At 39.4% G+C, this 19,328-nt stretch overlaps 2 protein-coding genes across 2 annotated transcripts; both read right to left on the bottom strand.

The window, feature by feature from the left end:
* Window positions 1–394: 394 nt before the first annotated feature.
* On the bottom strand, window positions 395–4,758 carry LOC132977545 (protein unc-119 homolog B-like). The gene is made up of 5 exons (XM_061042187.1): window positions 4,314–4,758; window positions 3,280–3,393; window positions 2,979–3,078; window positions 2,614–2,786; window positions 395–1,215 (listed from the first exon to the last, which is right to left on the bottom strand). Exons 1-5 carry the CDS (start codon window positions 4,537–4,539, stop codon window positions 1,103–1,105), a joined length of 726 nt encoding a protein of 241 aa, XP_060898170.1. The 5' UTR covers window positions 4,540–4,758; the 3' UTR covers window positions 395–1,102.
* Window positions 4,759–6,826: 2,068 nt separating this feature from the next.
* On the bottom strand, window positions 6,827–8,512 carry LOC132977313 (axonemal dynein light intermediate polypeptide 1-like). Its single transcript, XM_061041847.1, has 6 exons — window positions 8,392–8,512; window positions 8,007–8,146; window positions 7,760–7,929; window positions 7,364–7,542; window positions 6,970–7,134; window positions 6,827–6,862 (listed from the first exon to the last, which is right to left on the bottom strand). The coding sequence occupies exons 1-6, from the start codon at window positions 8,470–8,472 to the stop codon at window positions 6,827–6,829; spliced, it is 771 nt and encodes a 256-aa protein (XP_060897830.1). The 5' UTR covers window positions 8,473–8,512.
* Between the last annotated feature and the right edge of the window lie 10,816 nt (window positions 8,513–19,328).

The following is a 19,328-nucleotide window of genomic DNA, read 5'->3' as shown; positions in this document are numbered from 1 at the left end:
GGACACCATCTAGCTAGGAGAAAGACCACTCTGTATCCAGACAAATTCCAACTTGATTTTTTTTAAGACATGCGTGACAGAGTCATGATTTAAAAATACAATTAAAAAAAACTCAGAAGGAGGAGGAGGGATATCTGATGTGACTTTACAAGAACACTTTTAGTGGCCCAAGTACACTTCTTTTTTTATTTTTCACATATTAAAACCCAGATAATTTCTTACAAATATATTGCCTTTTTGTTTGTCATCACATGCATCAGGATATCAGATCATTTCTGTCCCTCTCAGAACTTATGGGCATATTCAGCTTTAAAATGTCCTTTTGAAAGCTCATTTGAAGTGGTTTCAGTGTACGGAGATAGCCTTAGAAGATAACCTTAATGTGATCTATCAGAAAAAAAAACTTAAAAACCTTTGATCAAACTCTTATACAGTTCTTTCTGTTTATATGTTTAAGTGTGTTTGTATGAAAGCCAGAGAGGAGGGGGAGATGGGAAGGGGGGGTGCTGGAGTGACCATGTGTGTTTGACAGGAGTGTTTTTGTGGATGGTTTCTCCCTTTCTCCCCCGATATTGTCTGGAGTGGATTGTGGAGGCGGCAGCTCTGAGAACAGCTGCTTCTGACACACACTGCATAAACACTATGTGTGTCACTTGGGGATTGAGTGTGTTTGAGTGTGTGTCTATGTGGATGTGCGTTGAGGGGGTGGTAGGACACTTTTAAAATTGCCAAGAGGGACTCTCTAATAACCATTTGGTCTGTTTGAGACACACGTCACATGGCCACTAGAGAGAGGAATCCTCTTTTGGTATTAAACACATCTGTTCATAATTAAAAGAAGATGAATTCACCCCTTTTTTTTTTTAACCCTTTTGCTTACTGTAGTGTCCTGTTAGTAAAGCAGAGCAGTCCTCCTCTAATATCAAATACACCCCCTGATAAGGGAGTACACTGAACTGTGTTTGCTGCAGCTTGTGTCCATGAGAGTGACTGAACTGCATGTATGTTCAGATATGCATGTATGTGTGTATCTATAAGTGTGAGTACATGTTTGTGCATGTGTTTTTTTGTGTGTGTTTGCATGCTTTCTGGTTGGCAGATATCACTGTCCTCCGTTATAAGCATAGTCTGCCTTGTTGTGCATGACCAGTCTGTTCTCCACAAAATAGAAGCTGTCTGACCGGGTCTCATAAGGACACTCCACCATCTGACGGACTGGAAAACAGACAACAGATGCATGTCAGTGATGCAAACAGAAGCCTTTTCAGTTTCCAAGCAATTACAACTCAACAAGCCGGACACAATTGATCAATTGCTTTAAACTACAAATGCAAGGTGCCTATGTTGCTCAGTGGAAAAAACTTGACTTTTGATTTGGGCCACTATTGCAAATAAGTGACACTAATGTACCTCAATAATAACATTACATTTCCAAACTCAGTCATTGGTGCTTGGAAGGCATAATGCAACATTTAGAAATATGAACACTTTTTATTCAAGGAATATTAAAGGACAGATTGAAATGTATTTATAGCTGTACTGACATGCAGATTATTCACACTGAAAAAAATCATTTTTACTGATCATTCCTCCACTTCTTGCTGTACTTGCCTTTACACAGTTGTTTCCTAATGCAACATGTAGCAGTTCAGTCTGAGCTTAAAAAAAAAAACGAGCTCAGCAGTTTGAATTGTCCAGATCAAGTAAGTGTTATCCAAATTTAGATACTCATGATGATATGCCTTTTTATGTTTCCCCCCTGGCAGTCTTGGTGGCTGTATGTGGGTAATGCTGCGACCCAGACAATAAACATTGAAGGACAAAAAGTTACAAGTTACCTTCATGCTAATGTTAGCTTTAGCTGAACTCTGGAGCAAAATTTTCATGGAAGAAATATGGTAACCGCCCCCAAGATCTCCAACCAAGTCCAGTTGCCTTTGGATCAAGCTTTGAATTTATAAAACTTTAGGAAAGTAAAGTACTTTTATGAAAACCAATAAAATTCCCAGATTATATGTAAGTTAGTGCAGGAAGGAGCTACTAAATCTAATGGGATCATCCAGTCTAGAGTGTGATCATTTGAAGTTAGTATCCATTATTTTTTAAGGGTTTTTGTTTTTGGAGGAATTCACCAATACATGCAGACAGAACTGCATTCACTACCTTTATAAAATATAAATAAAATCTTTGACAGATCTTTGTCATAAAAATGCAAAAATGGGGCTGGATGAAATGAATCCTCCATGCAGCATAAACACAACATGTGATGCTGTCCATAATTATGAATGAAGCACGACTTGCATAGAGATAAAAGATTTTGTTGCTAATGTGGGTTGAATGTACTTGATCAAAATGTTTGCACAGTAAAGTTTTGGTGTAAAGTCTTCCTCTATGACTCAGGACAAAGGAAGCATCACCAATCTCCATTAACGAGATGTCAACTGAACTTTTGTTTCTTCGCTTTTTGCATTATGGACGGATAAAATAAGCTCCTACTACTTTATACAAGACCTTAAAAAATAATGATATGATGTAATGTACACTTGTTTAAAATACCTGTTTTAAACTAGTTTTAAAGTGTTAACTGTTGTGAGCTAGAAGAAGACGACTCACCCAGGCTCTCGGACAGCTGAGGAAACTCATAGATGTGCTCACAGGTGTTCCGACTGTTTGGGATGCAGAAACCAAAGTCGAAGTCGAAGCTCTTCAGCAGGTGATCGCGGAAGTAGTGTCTCTCGATCATGCGGAAGTTGTTTAAAGGCCTGTTTCCAACTGTGAATTCCACCCTGATTGATGAACACAGAGAGAGGGTAGACTGAGATGTCACTACAGCACTGTAGCTCTGATTGTGTGCAATACTAATGTTATTACAGTCGAACACAGAGACAGAGAGAGCTGCAATTGTATCCATTGTTTGTGAATGGAACAGGTGAGTGTGTTTTCCCTAGGTGTGCGTCGGTGGTGTGTGAGTCACTCACGTAGCTCCCACAGTTCTCAGGCGCAGGAAAGCTGGGGTGAACTGGTAGCGTACAAACCGGCCTGCGCTGGTGTCTGCTTCTCTGTTTTCCTCATCATCGTCTAAGACCAACAACATACGATTCACACTGAGGACTCTTTTATGATCCAAACATCTAGCAATGTTGTTGTTGTTTCTGATTATTACAAAAATGCTTTGAGACTTTGAAGCTAAGAACAAGTAGTCAGCAGAGAACACAGCAATGTTCAGAGAGAAGATTCTTAGCAGTCAACATCTTGATTTTCATTATTAACATACAGTACCTGCATGTGGGGGCTTGGCAATTTCAAACAGGACAGTGCCGGTCTCCAGGTCTCTGATCTTAAAGCGTACAAAGTCGATGTTGTAAATATTTTCCTCAGGTTTACAGAGGTACCCTGTAGCAATGATAGACAGGAGACGAGAGTCATAAATACTGAGAATATTGTCAAGCCATTTTAGTTAAGTCAATATGTAGACAGTCTGCTTGGACACGAACAAAGACAACCTGCAAAACTCTGTGCTTGACTTTATTCAACACTTGCACTTCGTTTTGCTTATGCAAAGACACATGCAGTTTTAATTATCCTCACTATAAAAATAGATAAGATACTACCATTGTTATCATTTTGTAGCTACAGTACTAAGTCAATACAGTCATAATGGAAATTACAAACATACAATGACAAAGGGTGTGTTTTATAAGAAACATTAAATAAAAACACAACTTTGAACTTCCAAGTTCAATTTCATAAACCCACATTCTCTTACAAGAAGCAGATGAAGTGTTTGATTAAATCTATAGCTTCCATTCATATCAGATTGTATGTTTCCTCAACAGCTGCAAAAGTAGGCTACAGCAATGGCGACAACCTACTTTCATTTCATACTTTTTTCGTTTATATATTTCCATATACGGTCGTCCTGATACATCCTATGACGTCACAGAAGTGCACTCTTGAAGACTTCGATGTCATTGCAGGATCTTAAACAGTTAAAGAGACACAGTAGTAGAGGCCTATGGGCTGTTCCATAGGTGAAAGATGGTCCGATGACGTCTAACTTTATGATGTCATATGTAGGCTTATATCTGTCAGATAATTAGACGACAACTTTTATAAATAATTCCATATAGCCTATAAGTCGTGCATCCATTTTTGATTAGGCTTACGTAATTGGCTCTATTTTGATTTATCCTAAAACTTACTATATTCTCTTTAGTGTAGGGATTCGGTTACATTATGTTCAAAAAGGCTACTTAATTCAGCATGGGCAGTTCTCTAAGCTTCAGTGGTCCACATAAATAAGAGACTCAAACCTCTCGTAGCTACCCGCAGTCCTAACACATCCTCCGGCGTGATGTTCCCACTCTGTGTCCGCAGGTCTTCCTCCGTGACGGGCCTGCTGTCCACCTGACTCCTCCGGGACTTGAGCCTCTTCAGAACCCCTCCGCCGGGCTTACGCTGAGGAGCCGCAGTGCTGTGTCCGCCGCTGGAGACATTTTCAGCAACAGGCGCGTCGCTGCGGGCTTTCGCTCCGCTCATCGCTCGCTCTTTTAGGGCTTCCCTTCTCTTTGTTTTTTGACCGACTATCGCCTGCCTTCTTCGTCTCTGATTAATGCAAGAAGAAGAAGTAGAAGAAGAAGAAGAAGAAGAAGAAGAAGAAGAAGAAGATGGCGTCGTAGATGTCGAATGTCGAGAGAACTGTCGGTGAACGGTCAAGCGCTTGTTTTTGTCAGCACATGCTGTACAGTTGCCATGACAACTCGTCCAGAGGAGCCAGAGGCAGCAGTGAAGTAGTTCTGACATGTCCACCAGGGGGCGACGGGCAACTCCTCAACTCTGCAATTCTACCCCAAAAATACTGACGCTACTGCTACTGTGGCCTAGCAGTGTTGCCAGGTCCGCTTGTTATAAGCGACTTTGGGCTCGTTTTTCTGTAAAGTCGCTTGCAAATGTCGTCAGTCGCGGGTTGTGGGGTTTTAGGCTTGTTTTCTAAAGTGCAGTTGCTTGTTTGGGCTTGCTTTGCTCCCTGTATGAACCCCTACTGATTCTCTCCCAACTCTCCACAATAAAGCCAAACACGATCGCGATAATTTGTCCTTTTCCAGTTGCAATGATTGAAAGCGAAACTATAATGTACTCAAACATGGTACATCTATTAAAGTTGTTTTTTTCTACTTGTCATGGATTATAACAAGTTGTTTTGTTAAGCAATGAAGTGTCTTTAGTTCACATGCTGACTAAAGATATGCTGGTTGTACAGTGCTCACTGGTGTGGAGTGCTTTGTGTGTGTGTGTGTGTGTGTGTGTGTGTGTGTGTGTGTGTGTGTGTGTGTGTGTGTGTTTTGGTTGAAGAATAAGTCATTGTGTGACAAGCCAGCTGTCATGTGTCTCTCCTTCTTGACTGGACCACAGCACCTGCAACTGTCCTCTCCTTACTCTCTCTTCTGCTTCCTGGTGTCTGCATTATGTTTGTCCTCATCCAGAAGTGGGACGGACACCTTATCCTCCTCACTTTATGTGGTTGTATCACTGCTGCTATCTTATGCAGAAATAATGCAGCTATGTTTCCCCCAGGGTGTTTTTAAGATAATGACAACTCATTAGGGAATATTCCTGGAGTGGGGAAAGTCCCTGTCAACTTCTCTACCATCTTAAACCAATCAAGCATCTTGAACAGCTCGGACAGACATTTACATAATGTAAGAAAAACAATCTTACAAATAGGAGCCAAAGTGTTTCAAAAGTTTGTGGAAGTATCAGTTTAAATCAAAGTGTTTACAGAGGGCATTTGTAAAAACAAGCTAGCACCCGTGTTGGATGAGATTTGAGATCCTTTAAGTTAAGTACAGATAAGAGCCCATTACAAATGTCATCTCAGTTAGAGTACTTAGCGTATTACCAGTAAAATAAAAGTATTGCTTGATTAAAAAAGAAAAAGCCTTTCATTCATATACTTTAATATCATTTTGATAACCATTTGTCATTTAAATGTTAACTGTTGAACTGGATCTAAGGGTATAGGTTTATTATCAATGATTTCTTTGGTTAATTAATCTACTGAGGTTTATATATTTTTATTTTCTGCTTGTTAAAATTCAAATACAATGAAACATATCTAAACAATGGTCCAAAAACCTCTGAATTATTTTATTTGCAATATTATTCATTTTACCAGAAGATCTGAATTCCCACATTTTGAGAGACTGACTGATATTATTGCATGAAAAATTCAACAACTTATCAGGATACCAATAAAAAAAAGAGAAGAGGATTCAGCTTTGATTTCACTTTATGTGAAGTTCTATCAACAGTTATTATCGGGTTTCATAAGAGTCTTTTTAAACACCTCTAGATGTAATTCCTTAACTTGGGAGAACCCTGTCAAATTGGAAGAGAAAAACAAAGTACTCAAGAACAGTAAATCTACTTAAAAATGGTACCTGGAGCGCATTTTTCATTACGCTATTGACACATATGACAGTCAAGGCAACATGTAATGATTATTTTATTTAAATTAGCCCCCAAAAGGATATATTAATGGAATCAAGAAGTTGAAAGACGGTGAACTTATAACAGGTGTGTATAAAGGGTTTTATCAAGTAGCCACTTGATGCCTTATCCTGACCGTGTGTCCCTCTCGGAACAAAAACTGCCTTCTCAACTTTTTCTCCCCTTCAACCAAGAACTGTGTTTGAATGACTTTTCATTCATCATAAACACGTGTGATGCTCTCTTGATGTTCTTTAATTTATATTGATAGATATTTAGAAACAAGAAAAATGTCACATTGTGTGCAGTCAAATGGCCACTCTTATTGATGGTGGTGTTACTTCTTTGATGTGAGGGTCAATTCCAGTTGGGTCTAAAGAGGAAAACAAAATAAGAATATTAACATCATAATCACATCCACTACAGGAACAAGTGCAGGGGGAAGATATATTTCTGTGGTATGAAGCCTTGAAACGTCACCTTGAGCTTCAGGTTGACTCTCTTGAGCAACTGGATCTCTTCCTCGTGCATCTTTTTTTCAATCTGTCGCCTTTCAGTTTCTCGTTTTTTAATGACATCACATTGAGACTTGAGTTCGTTCAGTTGCTTCTTCAGCTCCAGTTTCTCATCGTCAAGATCAGTAATCTAGGTGTTTGAAGTTTATTAAAATGCAGGATCAGTGATGTTAAGACCAAACATTATTTTAGAGGAATGCTGCCCTCTGCTGGATACTAAACCGAATAGCATTCGATAGTTATTCCTTCAGTGGCAAATACTCTATATTCTCTATCGATGGATGCCAATATTGGCAAACATTCCACATTTGTATGCTATCTATTGTTGCTAAACACAACAAAAAAGTGAATTTCCTTACTTTTTTCTCCATGTCAACCTCTCCCTGCACTGACCGAAGGGCTTTCCTCATACCAAAGGCCACACCGCTTTCATACAGAGTCTGGTAGACAGCAATAGTCATTTTAATCTCATCTCTGACCCGCGAGAGCAGCCGGCCCCTCTCAGCACACCTGACGGTCACCTGTCTGATGAGCTCATCTTAAAGAAACAGAAAATGAGTAAATGCAACAGTAACATATTTGAGGAGTAAAATGTGCTTTCAGTGGTATACAATATACTTCAGAAGAAAGCTGTATGGCAATTAAATTTAAGCCATGTGGACACAAAAAACTGGTTCAAATTCTTGTTCTTTGATCCTCAATCCTTGTCAACACAATAGCCTCAGTGATCACAAATATCAGAGCCTCCTTCTCACCAAAGCACTGAGAATAGAGCTCCCTGCTGACAGGGCAGAGTCCTGTCTGTCTGGGCTGCCTTTGGTACAGCTTTGTGTCCAGCAGCTCCTCTAGGTGAATAACATCTGTTCTTGTAGGAGGTGCACTGGACACTTGCTGCACCCACAGCTGGGTTCCTTCAGTCCATTCCCTGCAATAACAGAAGTTTAGATAAACTGAGTGGATTGAACTTAATGAATGACACACTGTAGATGGATGCAACTGTACCTGGGTGGAAGGATGGCGTTTAGGATCTTCTTATCTTCCTGCTTGGTGGTGTCAGTAGAGGTGGGTTTGGATTTTGGAGATGGTGGAACAGGGGTAGACCATTCCCCCACCTGCTGTGGACTCACTTTTAAAGGGCGCCCCTGTTGTGAAAAGTATTTCATGTTACACAATGAATCAACTTTCTTAGCCTGAAATACATGATACAGTATATTCATCATCATTTAATAACTTTAAAAAGCTTTGCGGATTGAAAGATGTTGGTAAAAAACATAGAAACAGCAGCCATTATAGCAGGAATATCTGTACGGTCAAAACTATTTTCTCCATCATGCCTAACTTTGACCACTAAACGTCGACTAAACTCGGCTGGTGTTACTAAACTTACCTTTGGTGATTTGCTGTCAGTGCTTTTCCTGATCAAAACTGGATGATCGTATTTGAGGAGAGATTCGGCTGATGGATTCATCTTTTTCAATCTGATAATTTCAACTAAATAAAAGCAGAAACTCTTTGGTCTGTGATTCGGCTACAGGGATATCGCTGCTGTTTTGAAGGATGCTATTCTTGCTCACTTTTTGTGTCATCATAGCAACAGCGTCCCAGCGTTGCTTTTCAGTTTGACCGTCTGGACTCAGTGGTTAGATTAATATTTAGTAAGTGGTTTTGTATCTTATTTATTTTTTTGTCAATGTGCCACACATGCATTCGAGTATTATGTTGCATCGTTTATTTTTTTGGTATAATAATGTTATTTTAAAAAAAAGCACTACAAAAGACGACAGCTAATGGCAATACGAATGTTCGCTTTTTTATTAATATATAGCCTAAATAGAAGAAAAAGATCTGTAGCCTACTCAATATAACCTATTAGTTTTTAATCAAAGGCCTATATCGTTAGCTTAGATGTAAAAAAATAAATAAATAAAATTCTCCTGCCTAGATGATAACCACATCTATGGGGTGCCGATTGTAAAGTTGCGCACACTACAAATAACAACAACATTTCTCCACATTTAGCCCTAAAACATCACTTTTTATTCACATTTAGAGAAATATTTGTCAACTTTGTCATATTTACTTTCGTGAATAAAAATGTAAGATAATTTCATTGGCAAATATAAATGTTAAATATTATATCTAAATGTTGAATGTTTTATCTAAATGTTATATATAAATGTTAAAAATGTCCTGATTCTAAATATTTAGCTACGTTTCTAAACATTTAGTTTACATTCTAAATATTTAGCTTTGATCCTATATATTTAGCTAAGATTGTAAATATTTATAATCAAAGCTAAATATATAGAATATAAACTAAATATTTAGCAACGAACTCTAAATATTAATATAATAGAAATCATTGCTAAATATTTAGAAATCGTTGCTAAATATTTAGTTTATATTCTATATATTTAGCTTTGATTATAAATATTTACAATCTTAGCTAAATATACAGAATGTAAACTAAATGTTTAGAAACGTAGCTAAATATTTAGAATCAGGACATGTATTTTTTAACATTTATATATAACATTTAACATTTAGATAAAACATTCAACATTTAGATAAAATATTTAACATTTATATTTGCCAATGAAATTATCTTACATTTTTATTCACGAAACTAAATATGACAAAGTTCACAAATATTTCTCTAAATGTGAATAAAAAGTGATGTTTTTAGGGCTAAATGTGGAGAAATGTTGTTGTTATTTGTAGTGTGCGCAACTTTACAATCGGCACCCCATAGACATCTTGTTTAACCTTCTTTCTTTCTAATTATAATATTCGGCCTATAGACGAGAGTTTATTTAAGTAAAAAGAGAAAATTACTTAAACACGATATTCTGAATACAAGAAAATATTGTGTAAAGCAGCCTAGGCCAATAGCCCAAACTTAAGTTTAATAAAATAATTGTAATGAATTTTATTTTTTATATTTCTTCCTAAAAAAGGGGGCATAACTATGAACTTTGAAGAAAAAAAGATGAAATACCTGTCTGTAGTTACCTGTACAGTAACTATAGACTCCACACTTGTATTGAAGTAGGGTATACTGTATGGTCTTAAGGTCCTCCACTGTAGGAAAGCAGGCATATCTATTCAGTGGCTTTAGGGACTATTGTAGGAAAGTTGTAATTGAAGAAGTCTGTAATGGCAATTTTCCAATTTTTTCCTTTGCTCCAATTATTGCCATTAATACACAGGTAGGGGTGAAGTCTTCCGCAGATGCAAACAATGATTTTCCAGCCGGTATTAAAGTTGAGTTGAAGGTTTATTGAAGTGACTTGATGGAGATATGAGAACAAAAAACATAGCATTTCCAGTGAAGCGTAGCCAGTAGAATGAATGAATTGTAGTTTGTCTGAGTGCTGGTCTGAAACATGAATGCCAGTCTGGTGAGAACTGTCTGTGCTCCCCCTACCTGTGCCTTCCCTTTCCTGTCACCTGTGCTACTATATATACACGCCCCTGTGCATTCAGTGTCCCTAGTGGAAAAGAATATATTCAGATAAATCTAATTATAAAACATGCCAACGATAAACACAAAATGGCTCCTACACACCGGCCCCTAATTGTTATAAGTAAATAAACAAACAATTAAACCTACAAAAAAAAAAATAATTAAAAGGAGCTATAAACAGTACATAACATTTTCCTTTTTTTTTTCTTTATACATTTTCAAAAAAGTTATGTACTATGTTGGCATGTAATCTTCTTTTAGTGATTCTTCACTCCTCGTTTCTTCCTTTAGTCTTTTCATTTTTTAGGGCCAGAGGTTCTAGAACATAGCACCTGTTGGGATCTGGTCTTTACCACCAGTCCTTGCTATAACTAGGTTATAGCTTCTTGGAGCAGACATATCTTTGTTATTGGTCTTTCCAATATGTTGCTCTTTGTCTGGAGTCTCACTGTGCGCACTAGACCTTGTGCATCTGGTTTAGTCTCCAGGATTCTGCCCATTAACCAGGAACCTCGTGGTGCAGTGGAATCAACCACCACAACAATGTCACCTGGAGAAAAGCTTCTTCTTTCTTTAGACCATCGTTGTCTTTCTTGGATCAAGTATACTCCTGTATCCACCGCTTCCAGAAGAGATCTGCCATATACTGCACCTGCCTCCATCTGCGTTTAATGTATAGATCCTGCTTTACAAAGGGTTAGGGTAGTGGTAGTACTGGCTTGGTTTTCAACAGAAGAAGATGGTTTGGTGTGAGTGCTTCCAGGTCCATTGGATTGTCAGAAATGTTGGTTATGGGTCTATCATTTAATATTGCTTCCACTTCACAAATGAAAGTTTGCAATCCTTCATCGTCAAGAACTTGTTGGTTAAGAACAGAGCGAATCACATGTCGAACCATGCGGATCAGTCATTCCCAAACACCGCCGTGATGGGATCCTGCTGGGGGGTTAAAGTACCACTTTATCCCTCGCTGAAGCATAGCACTGTTGATTTTGTCTTGATTCTAGCAATTCAGTGCTTCCCTCAATTCTCTTTCCACTCCAATAAAATTTGTGCCATTGACTGATCTTAAAGTTGAAACTTGACCTCGTCGACAGATAAATCTTCGTAATGCATGGATGCAGGAATCTGTGTCAATGTATGTGCAACTTCAAGATGTACTGCCCTGCTTGCCATGCAGGTGAAGATTACCCCATACCTTTTAACAAGACTTCGTCCTCTCTTGACTTCTATTGGACCAAAGTAGTCGACTCCTACATCTGTGAATGGAGGCTTATCTGGCAGAATCCTCTCCAGGGGCAAATCTGCCATTTTTTGTTCTCCAATTCTTCCTCGCTGTCGTTTACACACAACACAGTCTGTTATGATTTTTCTTGCAGCGGAGTTTGCTTTGATAATCCAGTATTTTTTGCGGAGGCGAGACAGCATATGATTTCTTCCCCCATGTCCGAGTTGTTCATGGATGTTTCTCAACAATAGTGTGGATATGTGAAGGTCTTTTGAGAGAATAATTGGATGTTTGGACTCTTCAGGCATCGCTAGTTTGTTCAGGCGACCACCTACTCTTAAAAGTCCATTATCCAGCACAGGATCTAGTTTGTACAAATGACTGCATCTTTTGACACAATTTTTACCAGATTCGAGTACAGAGAGTTCCTCCTTGAATTGTTGTTTTTGACTGAAAGAAATGACTGCATTTTCTGCTTGGGCAAGATCTTCAGGACATAAATGATGTCTGTGGAGCGTTGCTTTATAGATATGCATTTCCTTTTCAACCTTCTCCTTTAGCTTGTATGGGTCATTTTCAAAGCCACTCACCGTGGTCTGAATCTCCTTTCTCTTTTGAGTCAGCTGTAAGAGGGTTGTTTTTACTTTGAGAAGCCAAGCTACAGCAGTTGTGAGCTTCCTCCATGATGAGAAATAGTTGATCAGAGTGTTTGTGGGATTCAGTGGGTTGGTGACAATAGTATTTATTGTGATGTCCTGTTTGATTTCTGGATCATGACCAGAGATTGTCGTTTCCAAGTAAGGTTTTGGCCATTCTTGTTGTTGCTTACAGAGAAACTCTGGTCCTGTGATCCATCTCTTGCAGCTTAAGAAGCGCTCTGCTGTTAGTCCTCTGGAGGCTTCATCTGCAGGGTTTTCCTTTGAGCTAACATACCTCCATTGTGTAACTTCTGTATTATCCCTTATGAAGGAGATCCTGCTTGCTACGAAGGTTTGGAAGCGTTTTGTTTCGTTGTTGATGTATTTTAACACTGTTGTGCTATCAGTCCAGAAGATGGATTTGTCCAATTTAAGATGTAATTCTCTTTGCAACATTATGTCAACTCGTACAGCTAGGACTGCAGCTGTGAGCTCCATTCTTGGAATCGTCATTTGTTTTAAAGGTGCAACTCTGGATTTTCTTAATATGAATGCAACATGCACTTCATCGTTATCGTTTTCCAGTCTTAGATATGACACCGTACCGTATCCACCTTCACTGGCGTCTGAAAAGTGGTGCAGTTGTGCATATCTGATTTGACCAAAGTTTGTCGGCTTCACACATCTGTCCACTTTGAACTCTGCCATCATGTTAAGATCTGCTAGCCATCCTGTCCACTGTTGACAGAAGGTTTGAGGTATGTTTTCATCCCATCCAAGGGTTTTCTTAGAGAGCTCTTGCATAATCAGTTTGGCTGGCAAAGTAAACAATGCTAGAAACCCTAAAGGGTCATATACAGTTGTGCTCATAAGTTTACATACCCTGGCAGAATTTGTGATTTTTTGGTCATTTTTCAGAGAATATGAATGATAATACAAAAATGTTTCTTTCACTCATGGTTAGTGGTTGGGTGAAGCCATTTATTATCAAACAATTGTGTTTGCTCTTTTTAAATCATAATAATAACAGAAACTACCCAAATGACCCTGATACAAAGTTTACATACCCTGGAGGTTTTGGCCAGATAACATACACACAAGTTGACACACATGGGTCTAAATGGCTACTGAAGGTAACCTGCCTCACCTGTGATCTGTTTGCTTGTAATCAGTGTGTGTGTGTGTATAAAAAGTCAGTGAGTTTCTGGGCTCCTGACAGACCCCTGCATGTTTCATCCAGTGCTGCACTGACGTTGCTGGATTCCGAGCCATGGGGAAAGCAAAAGAATTATCAAAGGATCTGCGGGAGAAGGTAGTTGAACTTTATAAAACAGGAAAAGGATATAAAAAGATATCCAAGGATTTGAGAATGTCAATTAGCAGTGTTCAAATTAGGAATTAGGAAGTGGAAAATTAGGGATTCTGTTGAAACCAAGCCACGGTCAGGTAGACCAACAAAAATTTCAGCCACAACTGCCAGAAAAATTGTTCAGGATGCGAAGAAAAACCCACAAATAACTTCAGCTGACATACAGGACTCTCTGATAAAAAGTGGTGTGGCTGTTTCAAGATGCACAATAAGCAGGCACTTGAAGAAAAATGGGCTGCATGGTCGAGTCGCCAGAAGGAAGCCGCTACTACTACGCCAATGCCACAAAGCAGCCCGCTTACAATACGCCAAACAGCACAGAGACAAGCCTCAAAACTTCTGGAACAAAGTTATTTGGAGTGATGAGACCAAAATGGAACTTTTTGGCCACAACCATAAACGCTACATTTGGAAAGGAGTCAACAAGGCCTATGATGAAAAGTACACCATTCCTACTGTGAAACACGGGGGTGGATCGCTGATGTTTTGGGGATGTGTGAGCTACAAAGGCACAGGGAACTTGGTCAAAATTGATGGCAAGATGAATGCAGCATGTTATCAGAAAATACTGGAGGAAAATTTGCACTCATCAGCCCGGAAGCTGAGCATGGGGCATACCTGGACGTTGCAACATGACAATGATCCAAAACACAAGGGCAAGTCGACATGTCATTGGCTACAGCAGAAAAAAGTGAAGGTTCTGGAGTGGCCATCTCAGTCTCCTGACCTCAATATCATTGAGCCACTTTGGGGAGATCTCAAACGTGCAGTTCATGCAAGACAGCCCAAGAATTTACAGGAACTGGAGGCTTTTTGCCAAGAAGAATGGGCAGCTTTACCATCTGAGAAAATTAAGTGCCTCACCCACAACTACCACAAAAGACTTCAAGCTGTAATTGATGTCAAAGGGGGCAATACACGCTATTAAGAACTAGGGTATGTAAACTTTTGATCAGGGTAATTTGGGTAGTTTCTGTTGTCATTATGATTTAAAAAGAGCAAACACAATTGTTTGATAATAAATGGCTTCACCCAACCACTAACCATGAGTGAAAGAAAAGTTTTTGTATTATCATTCATATTCTCTGAAAAATGACCAAAAAAAAAATCACAAATTCTGCCAGGGTATGTAAACTTATGAGCACAACTGTATAGAGCCTACCACAGATAAGATGGCGCGTCTTGTGTATGGTCGTTCCTGTACAGTCAATTGGAATTTGAACACATCTGTTTCAACGCACCAGTGCAATCCCAGTGCCCTTTCCATTGGCAGATGATCCTTGTCCAAGTCCAACTCCTTTGTCCCTTTTGTTCTGTGTTCTTGAGGGATGGATGCTAATACAGCACGGCTGTTGCTGATCCACTTTGACAGTATGAATCCCCCCTTTCCGCAAAGGGTAGTCAGGTCTCTTACCATTTGAATTGCTTCTTGTTCTGAAGATGTAGATTTCAAGCAATCATCTACATAGAAGTTGTTGAGTATTGTGTTTGTTACCTCTGCTGGAAAGTAAGCTTTATTGTCTTCCGCAGTCTTTCTCAATGCAAAGTTTGCACAACTTGGTGATGACATGGCTCCAAACAGATGTACATTCATCCTGTACTCAACAAGATCATTCTGCACATCACCGTCAGGCCACCACAGGAATCGCAGATAATCAATATGCTTCTCTGCTACTTTGACTTGGTGAAACATTGCTTTGATGTCAGCCAGTAAAGCAATCGGTTCTTGTCTGAATCTGATGAGAATTCCAATGAGTGAGTTGGTGAGGTCTGGACCTTTCAGCAGTTGGCAGTTAAGTGACGTTCCTTTGAAGACTGCACCACAGTCGAAGACCACTCTTAAGGTTCCCTTTTTTGAGTGATACACCCCGTGATGCGGTATGTACCAGAGCTCTCCATCACTTCCCTTCAGCTGATCTAGTGGAACCATCTCAGCATAACCATTGTTTATCATTTCTGTCAGAAAAGATGTATATTCATCATGAAAGTTCTTATTTTTGACAAATTGGCGTTTCAGCCTCTGGATGCGCTGTTCTGCAATGCAACGGTTATTTGGCATGGTGGGATTTTCTTGTTTGAAAGGCAAGTCTATACAGTAGTGTCCATCTGTCATTTCTGCAGAGTGATTTACAATTTCCAAGAATTTGACCTCTTCTCTAGACATTTCCTCTGTTTCCTTGCTGGTTTCACTGAAGTCATGGTTGTACTGTTTGATTAACAACTCCTCCAGGTTCACAACGGATATTCGATTGACAGCAGCAGCACAGCCATTTGCATCTCTGATGATGTTGTCTCCTCTCAGTGGACCATAGATGAAGAAATTGTCTTTGTCCAGATTAGATATCTCCAAACCTGAGATATGATGACTGGTCACCTGTTTCACTTGATTCATAGTCTGCAAAAGAATACTGGTTCTTTGTCCTGTTATATTCAGTCTTCTCACTTCCTGTGCAAAACGTAGATGAACTTCCATTATCCAAGAATGCATATGTTTGCAGCACTGTGTCTCCCTTTGGGCTCTTTACTTGCACCGGCCCCAATATACCCACATGTATGAGGTGAGAGAACAGCAGTACCCACAGTTGGTCTCTCATTCATTTCTGAATGTTCAAGTTTCTTCTCTCGTGTGAAGTATTCAGGATGATTTTGCTTGCACACATCACATGTCAATCGACTCTTGCAATCTTTGCTCATGTGTCCTATTTTCAAGCATCCAAAACAGATTCCCTTTCCCTTTAGGAAGTCTATTTTTTCTCTGTGCATTCTTTTCTTGATCTGTGGACACTGCATCAATGTGTGACCACTCATATTACAGAACAAACAACTTTGATAAATGGGGGCTGATACATCTCTTGTCACATTTAATTGTTCTGGTGTTTCAATGGGTGTTACAGTTGTTGCAAAACTGTTTCCTCTTGGTCCTGACTTTTCTCTTGGTTTAAATGAAGTAGAGCTTTTGACAGTTACAGCTGGCTTAGGATCCTGGATGTTTCCAAAAAGTGGATCTGACAGTACCTTCACTTCTCTCTCTATGAAGTCTACCAGGTCAGAAAATCTAGCTCGTCGTCCATGCTGCTCTTGTAGCTGCATTGCCTTATTCCTCCACTTGTCTCTGAGCTTATAAGGCAGTTTCAGAAGTATGATCTTTATATTGGAAACAACATTAATTTCTTCCATGTAGGTGAGATGTGTCATTGCATTGCAGCAACCTCTGAGGAACAGTGCGAATGCTTGCAATGTTTTTATGTCTTCCGATTTGATTGTTGACCAGGCGAATGCTTTCTCCATATATGTAGTAGCAATTTTATATTCGTTCCCAAAATGCTCTTTCAGAAGATGTTTTGCTCTTTGATAGCCCTGGGCTGGAGGCATATGTTGGCAGCTGTGGACCAAGTCTTTTGCATTCCCTCTTGTGTATTGTTCAAGGAAATGTAAGCAGTCACTGTGGTCTTCAGTCTTTTGTTCCACTCCTCTCTCAAATGCCCTGATAAAAGTTTCATACAGCGAAGGATCACCGTCATAAACAGGAATGTCTCTTGGTGGCAGGGTAGAAGACAGATTTTGCTTAACCAGTAGACTAGTAATGTCATTTTGTCTCTGAATTATGTCACAGATATCATCTTGGTTCCCAGAATTGAATACAGGCGGTGTAGCGTGATCATGCTTTTGTACACCTTCCATATGAATCTGTACTTTATTCCCATGAAGAGAGTATTGGTTGACATGGGTCATATCAAGAGTTCATCCCATCAGATAGTCTGGAACCGTCTCTCCTATTTAATACATTAATTTTTGCATTGGTTGCTGCCAGTTCAGTCTCCAGTTCCAGTTGTTCCTTCTTTCTTTTCAATTGTTCCTCCTCTGCGTCAAGCTCATGTTTCTTCTTCAAGGCAGCAGCTCTTTCCATGAGAGCAGCCTTCTCCGCCTGAGCTTTAATGCGAGCAGATGAAGTTGAAGATGCACGTGATGAAGAACTGGATTTATGGTTTGATTTGGGTTTAGAGGCATTTGCCACACTGTCATCAGGTCCAATAATATTTGAGTTTACATCACTCTGTTGTGTGGAGATGTGACTTTCAGCAGTGGTGTGTGTTTTCAGTCCGACCTCAGATAACCACATAGTTGCATCTTGTATAAAACCATCATATGTTTCCATTTTTGGATTAAACCATTGATTTTGCTTTTCACATTCATTTTCAGGCAGTGGCAAACTCATCAAGGACTCATGATTTTCTTTGGCTTCGTGACAGAGTTTTATTAATTGATCCAAGTTAGATTTGACATCAGTTGCATTTTCATTTAATTTCATGAGCTCTTTCAGCCTCTCAATGAACTTCTTTGCTTGTTTACATTTCGAGTTTCTTGTCTTCTGACAAGTTTCAATGAACAAAACCATGCCTTTTGCAGTGGGTCTGATAATTCGTTTTTCCTTTCCGGAATCTTTCTCAACATCGCCATCCTGTGGCTGAACATCGGAATTGACAGCAGACATTTTGTGAATGAAAAGTCCGTGCGTCAACGATACAATGTTTCAAACAGCTGATGTGTTCCGTGATTGTAGCCTTCAGTTAGCTGACTCCATCCTAGTAGCCGCTGTCCAATACAGCTGTTATTTTAGCTTCTCCAATAAAGCTTAATGTTTGCACATACCCAGTCATTTGCGCTCCGGAGGTTTCCAATCCTCCGTCGGCAATTAGCGTAGCACAGGTGTCACCAATGTCCAGTTGATTGGGGATGGCAGCGTCAGGTTCGAGAAACAAAACAATCTGGTATCAACATCTTATTCCGTTTGAATCGTTGCAAGTTTCACTCATAGAGCATAGTTCTCACTTAATTGTAATGGCAATTTTCCATTTTTTTCCTTTGCTCCAATTATTGCCATTAATACACAGGTAGGGGTGAAGTCTTCCGCAGATGCAAACAATGATTTTCCAGCCGGTATTAAAGTTGAGTTGAAGGTTTATTGAAGTGACTTGATGGAGATATGAGAACAAAAAACATAGCATTTCCAGTGAAGCGTAGCCAGTAGAATGAATGAATTGTAGTTTGTCTGAGTGCTGGTCTGAAACATGAATGCCAGTCTGGTGAGAACTGTCTGTGCTCCCCCTACCTGTGCCTTCCCTTTCCTGTCACCTGTGCTACTATATATACACGCCCCTGTGCATTCAGTGTCCCTAGTGGAAAATAATATATTCAGATAAATCTAATTATAAAACATGCCAACGATAAACACAAAATCGCTCCTACAAAGTCTTTTTCCTTAGATTTGCAACAGGCCTTGGATCAGTTGCTGGCTTGTGTGTGATGTTTCCTTCCACGCAAATGAACCCTGGAAAGACCCAGGTGTTATGCAAATGTAGGTTTACTGTGTGAAGGGTGATTGGCATTTCCTGCCATTAAGAAGCCTCAAGTAGCCTCCGCACTCCCCATAAAAGAGTGAGAGCTGCGTGGATCTGATTCCTTTCACAGTGGGTTAAATGGCATTGCGGGGTAAGAACCAGTTTATCCAGTCTAATGAATCGAGTGCTTCCGTCAAGCTCGAAAAGTTACATAGCCTTACCGTTTCAAAATGTCACAATAAAACGACAATTAAGCCTCGCTTTTTCTTTTTCTTTTTAAAAAA

Source organism: Labrus mixtus, chromosome 7, assembly GCF_963584025.1.
Source record: "Labrus mixtus chromosome 7, fLabMix1.1, whole genome shotgun sequence".
NCBI lineage: Eukaryota > Metazoa > Chordata > Actinopteri > Labriformes > Labridae > Labrus > Labrus mixtus.
Note: the sequence above shows the minus strand (reverse complement) of the source record. Positions and strands in the feature narration are given on the sequence as shown.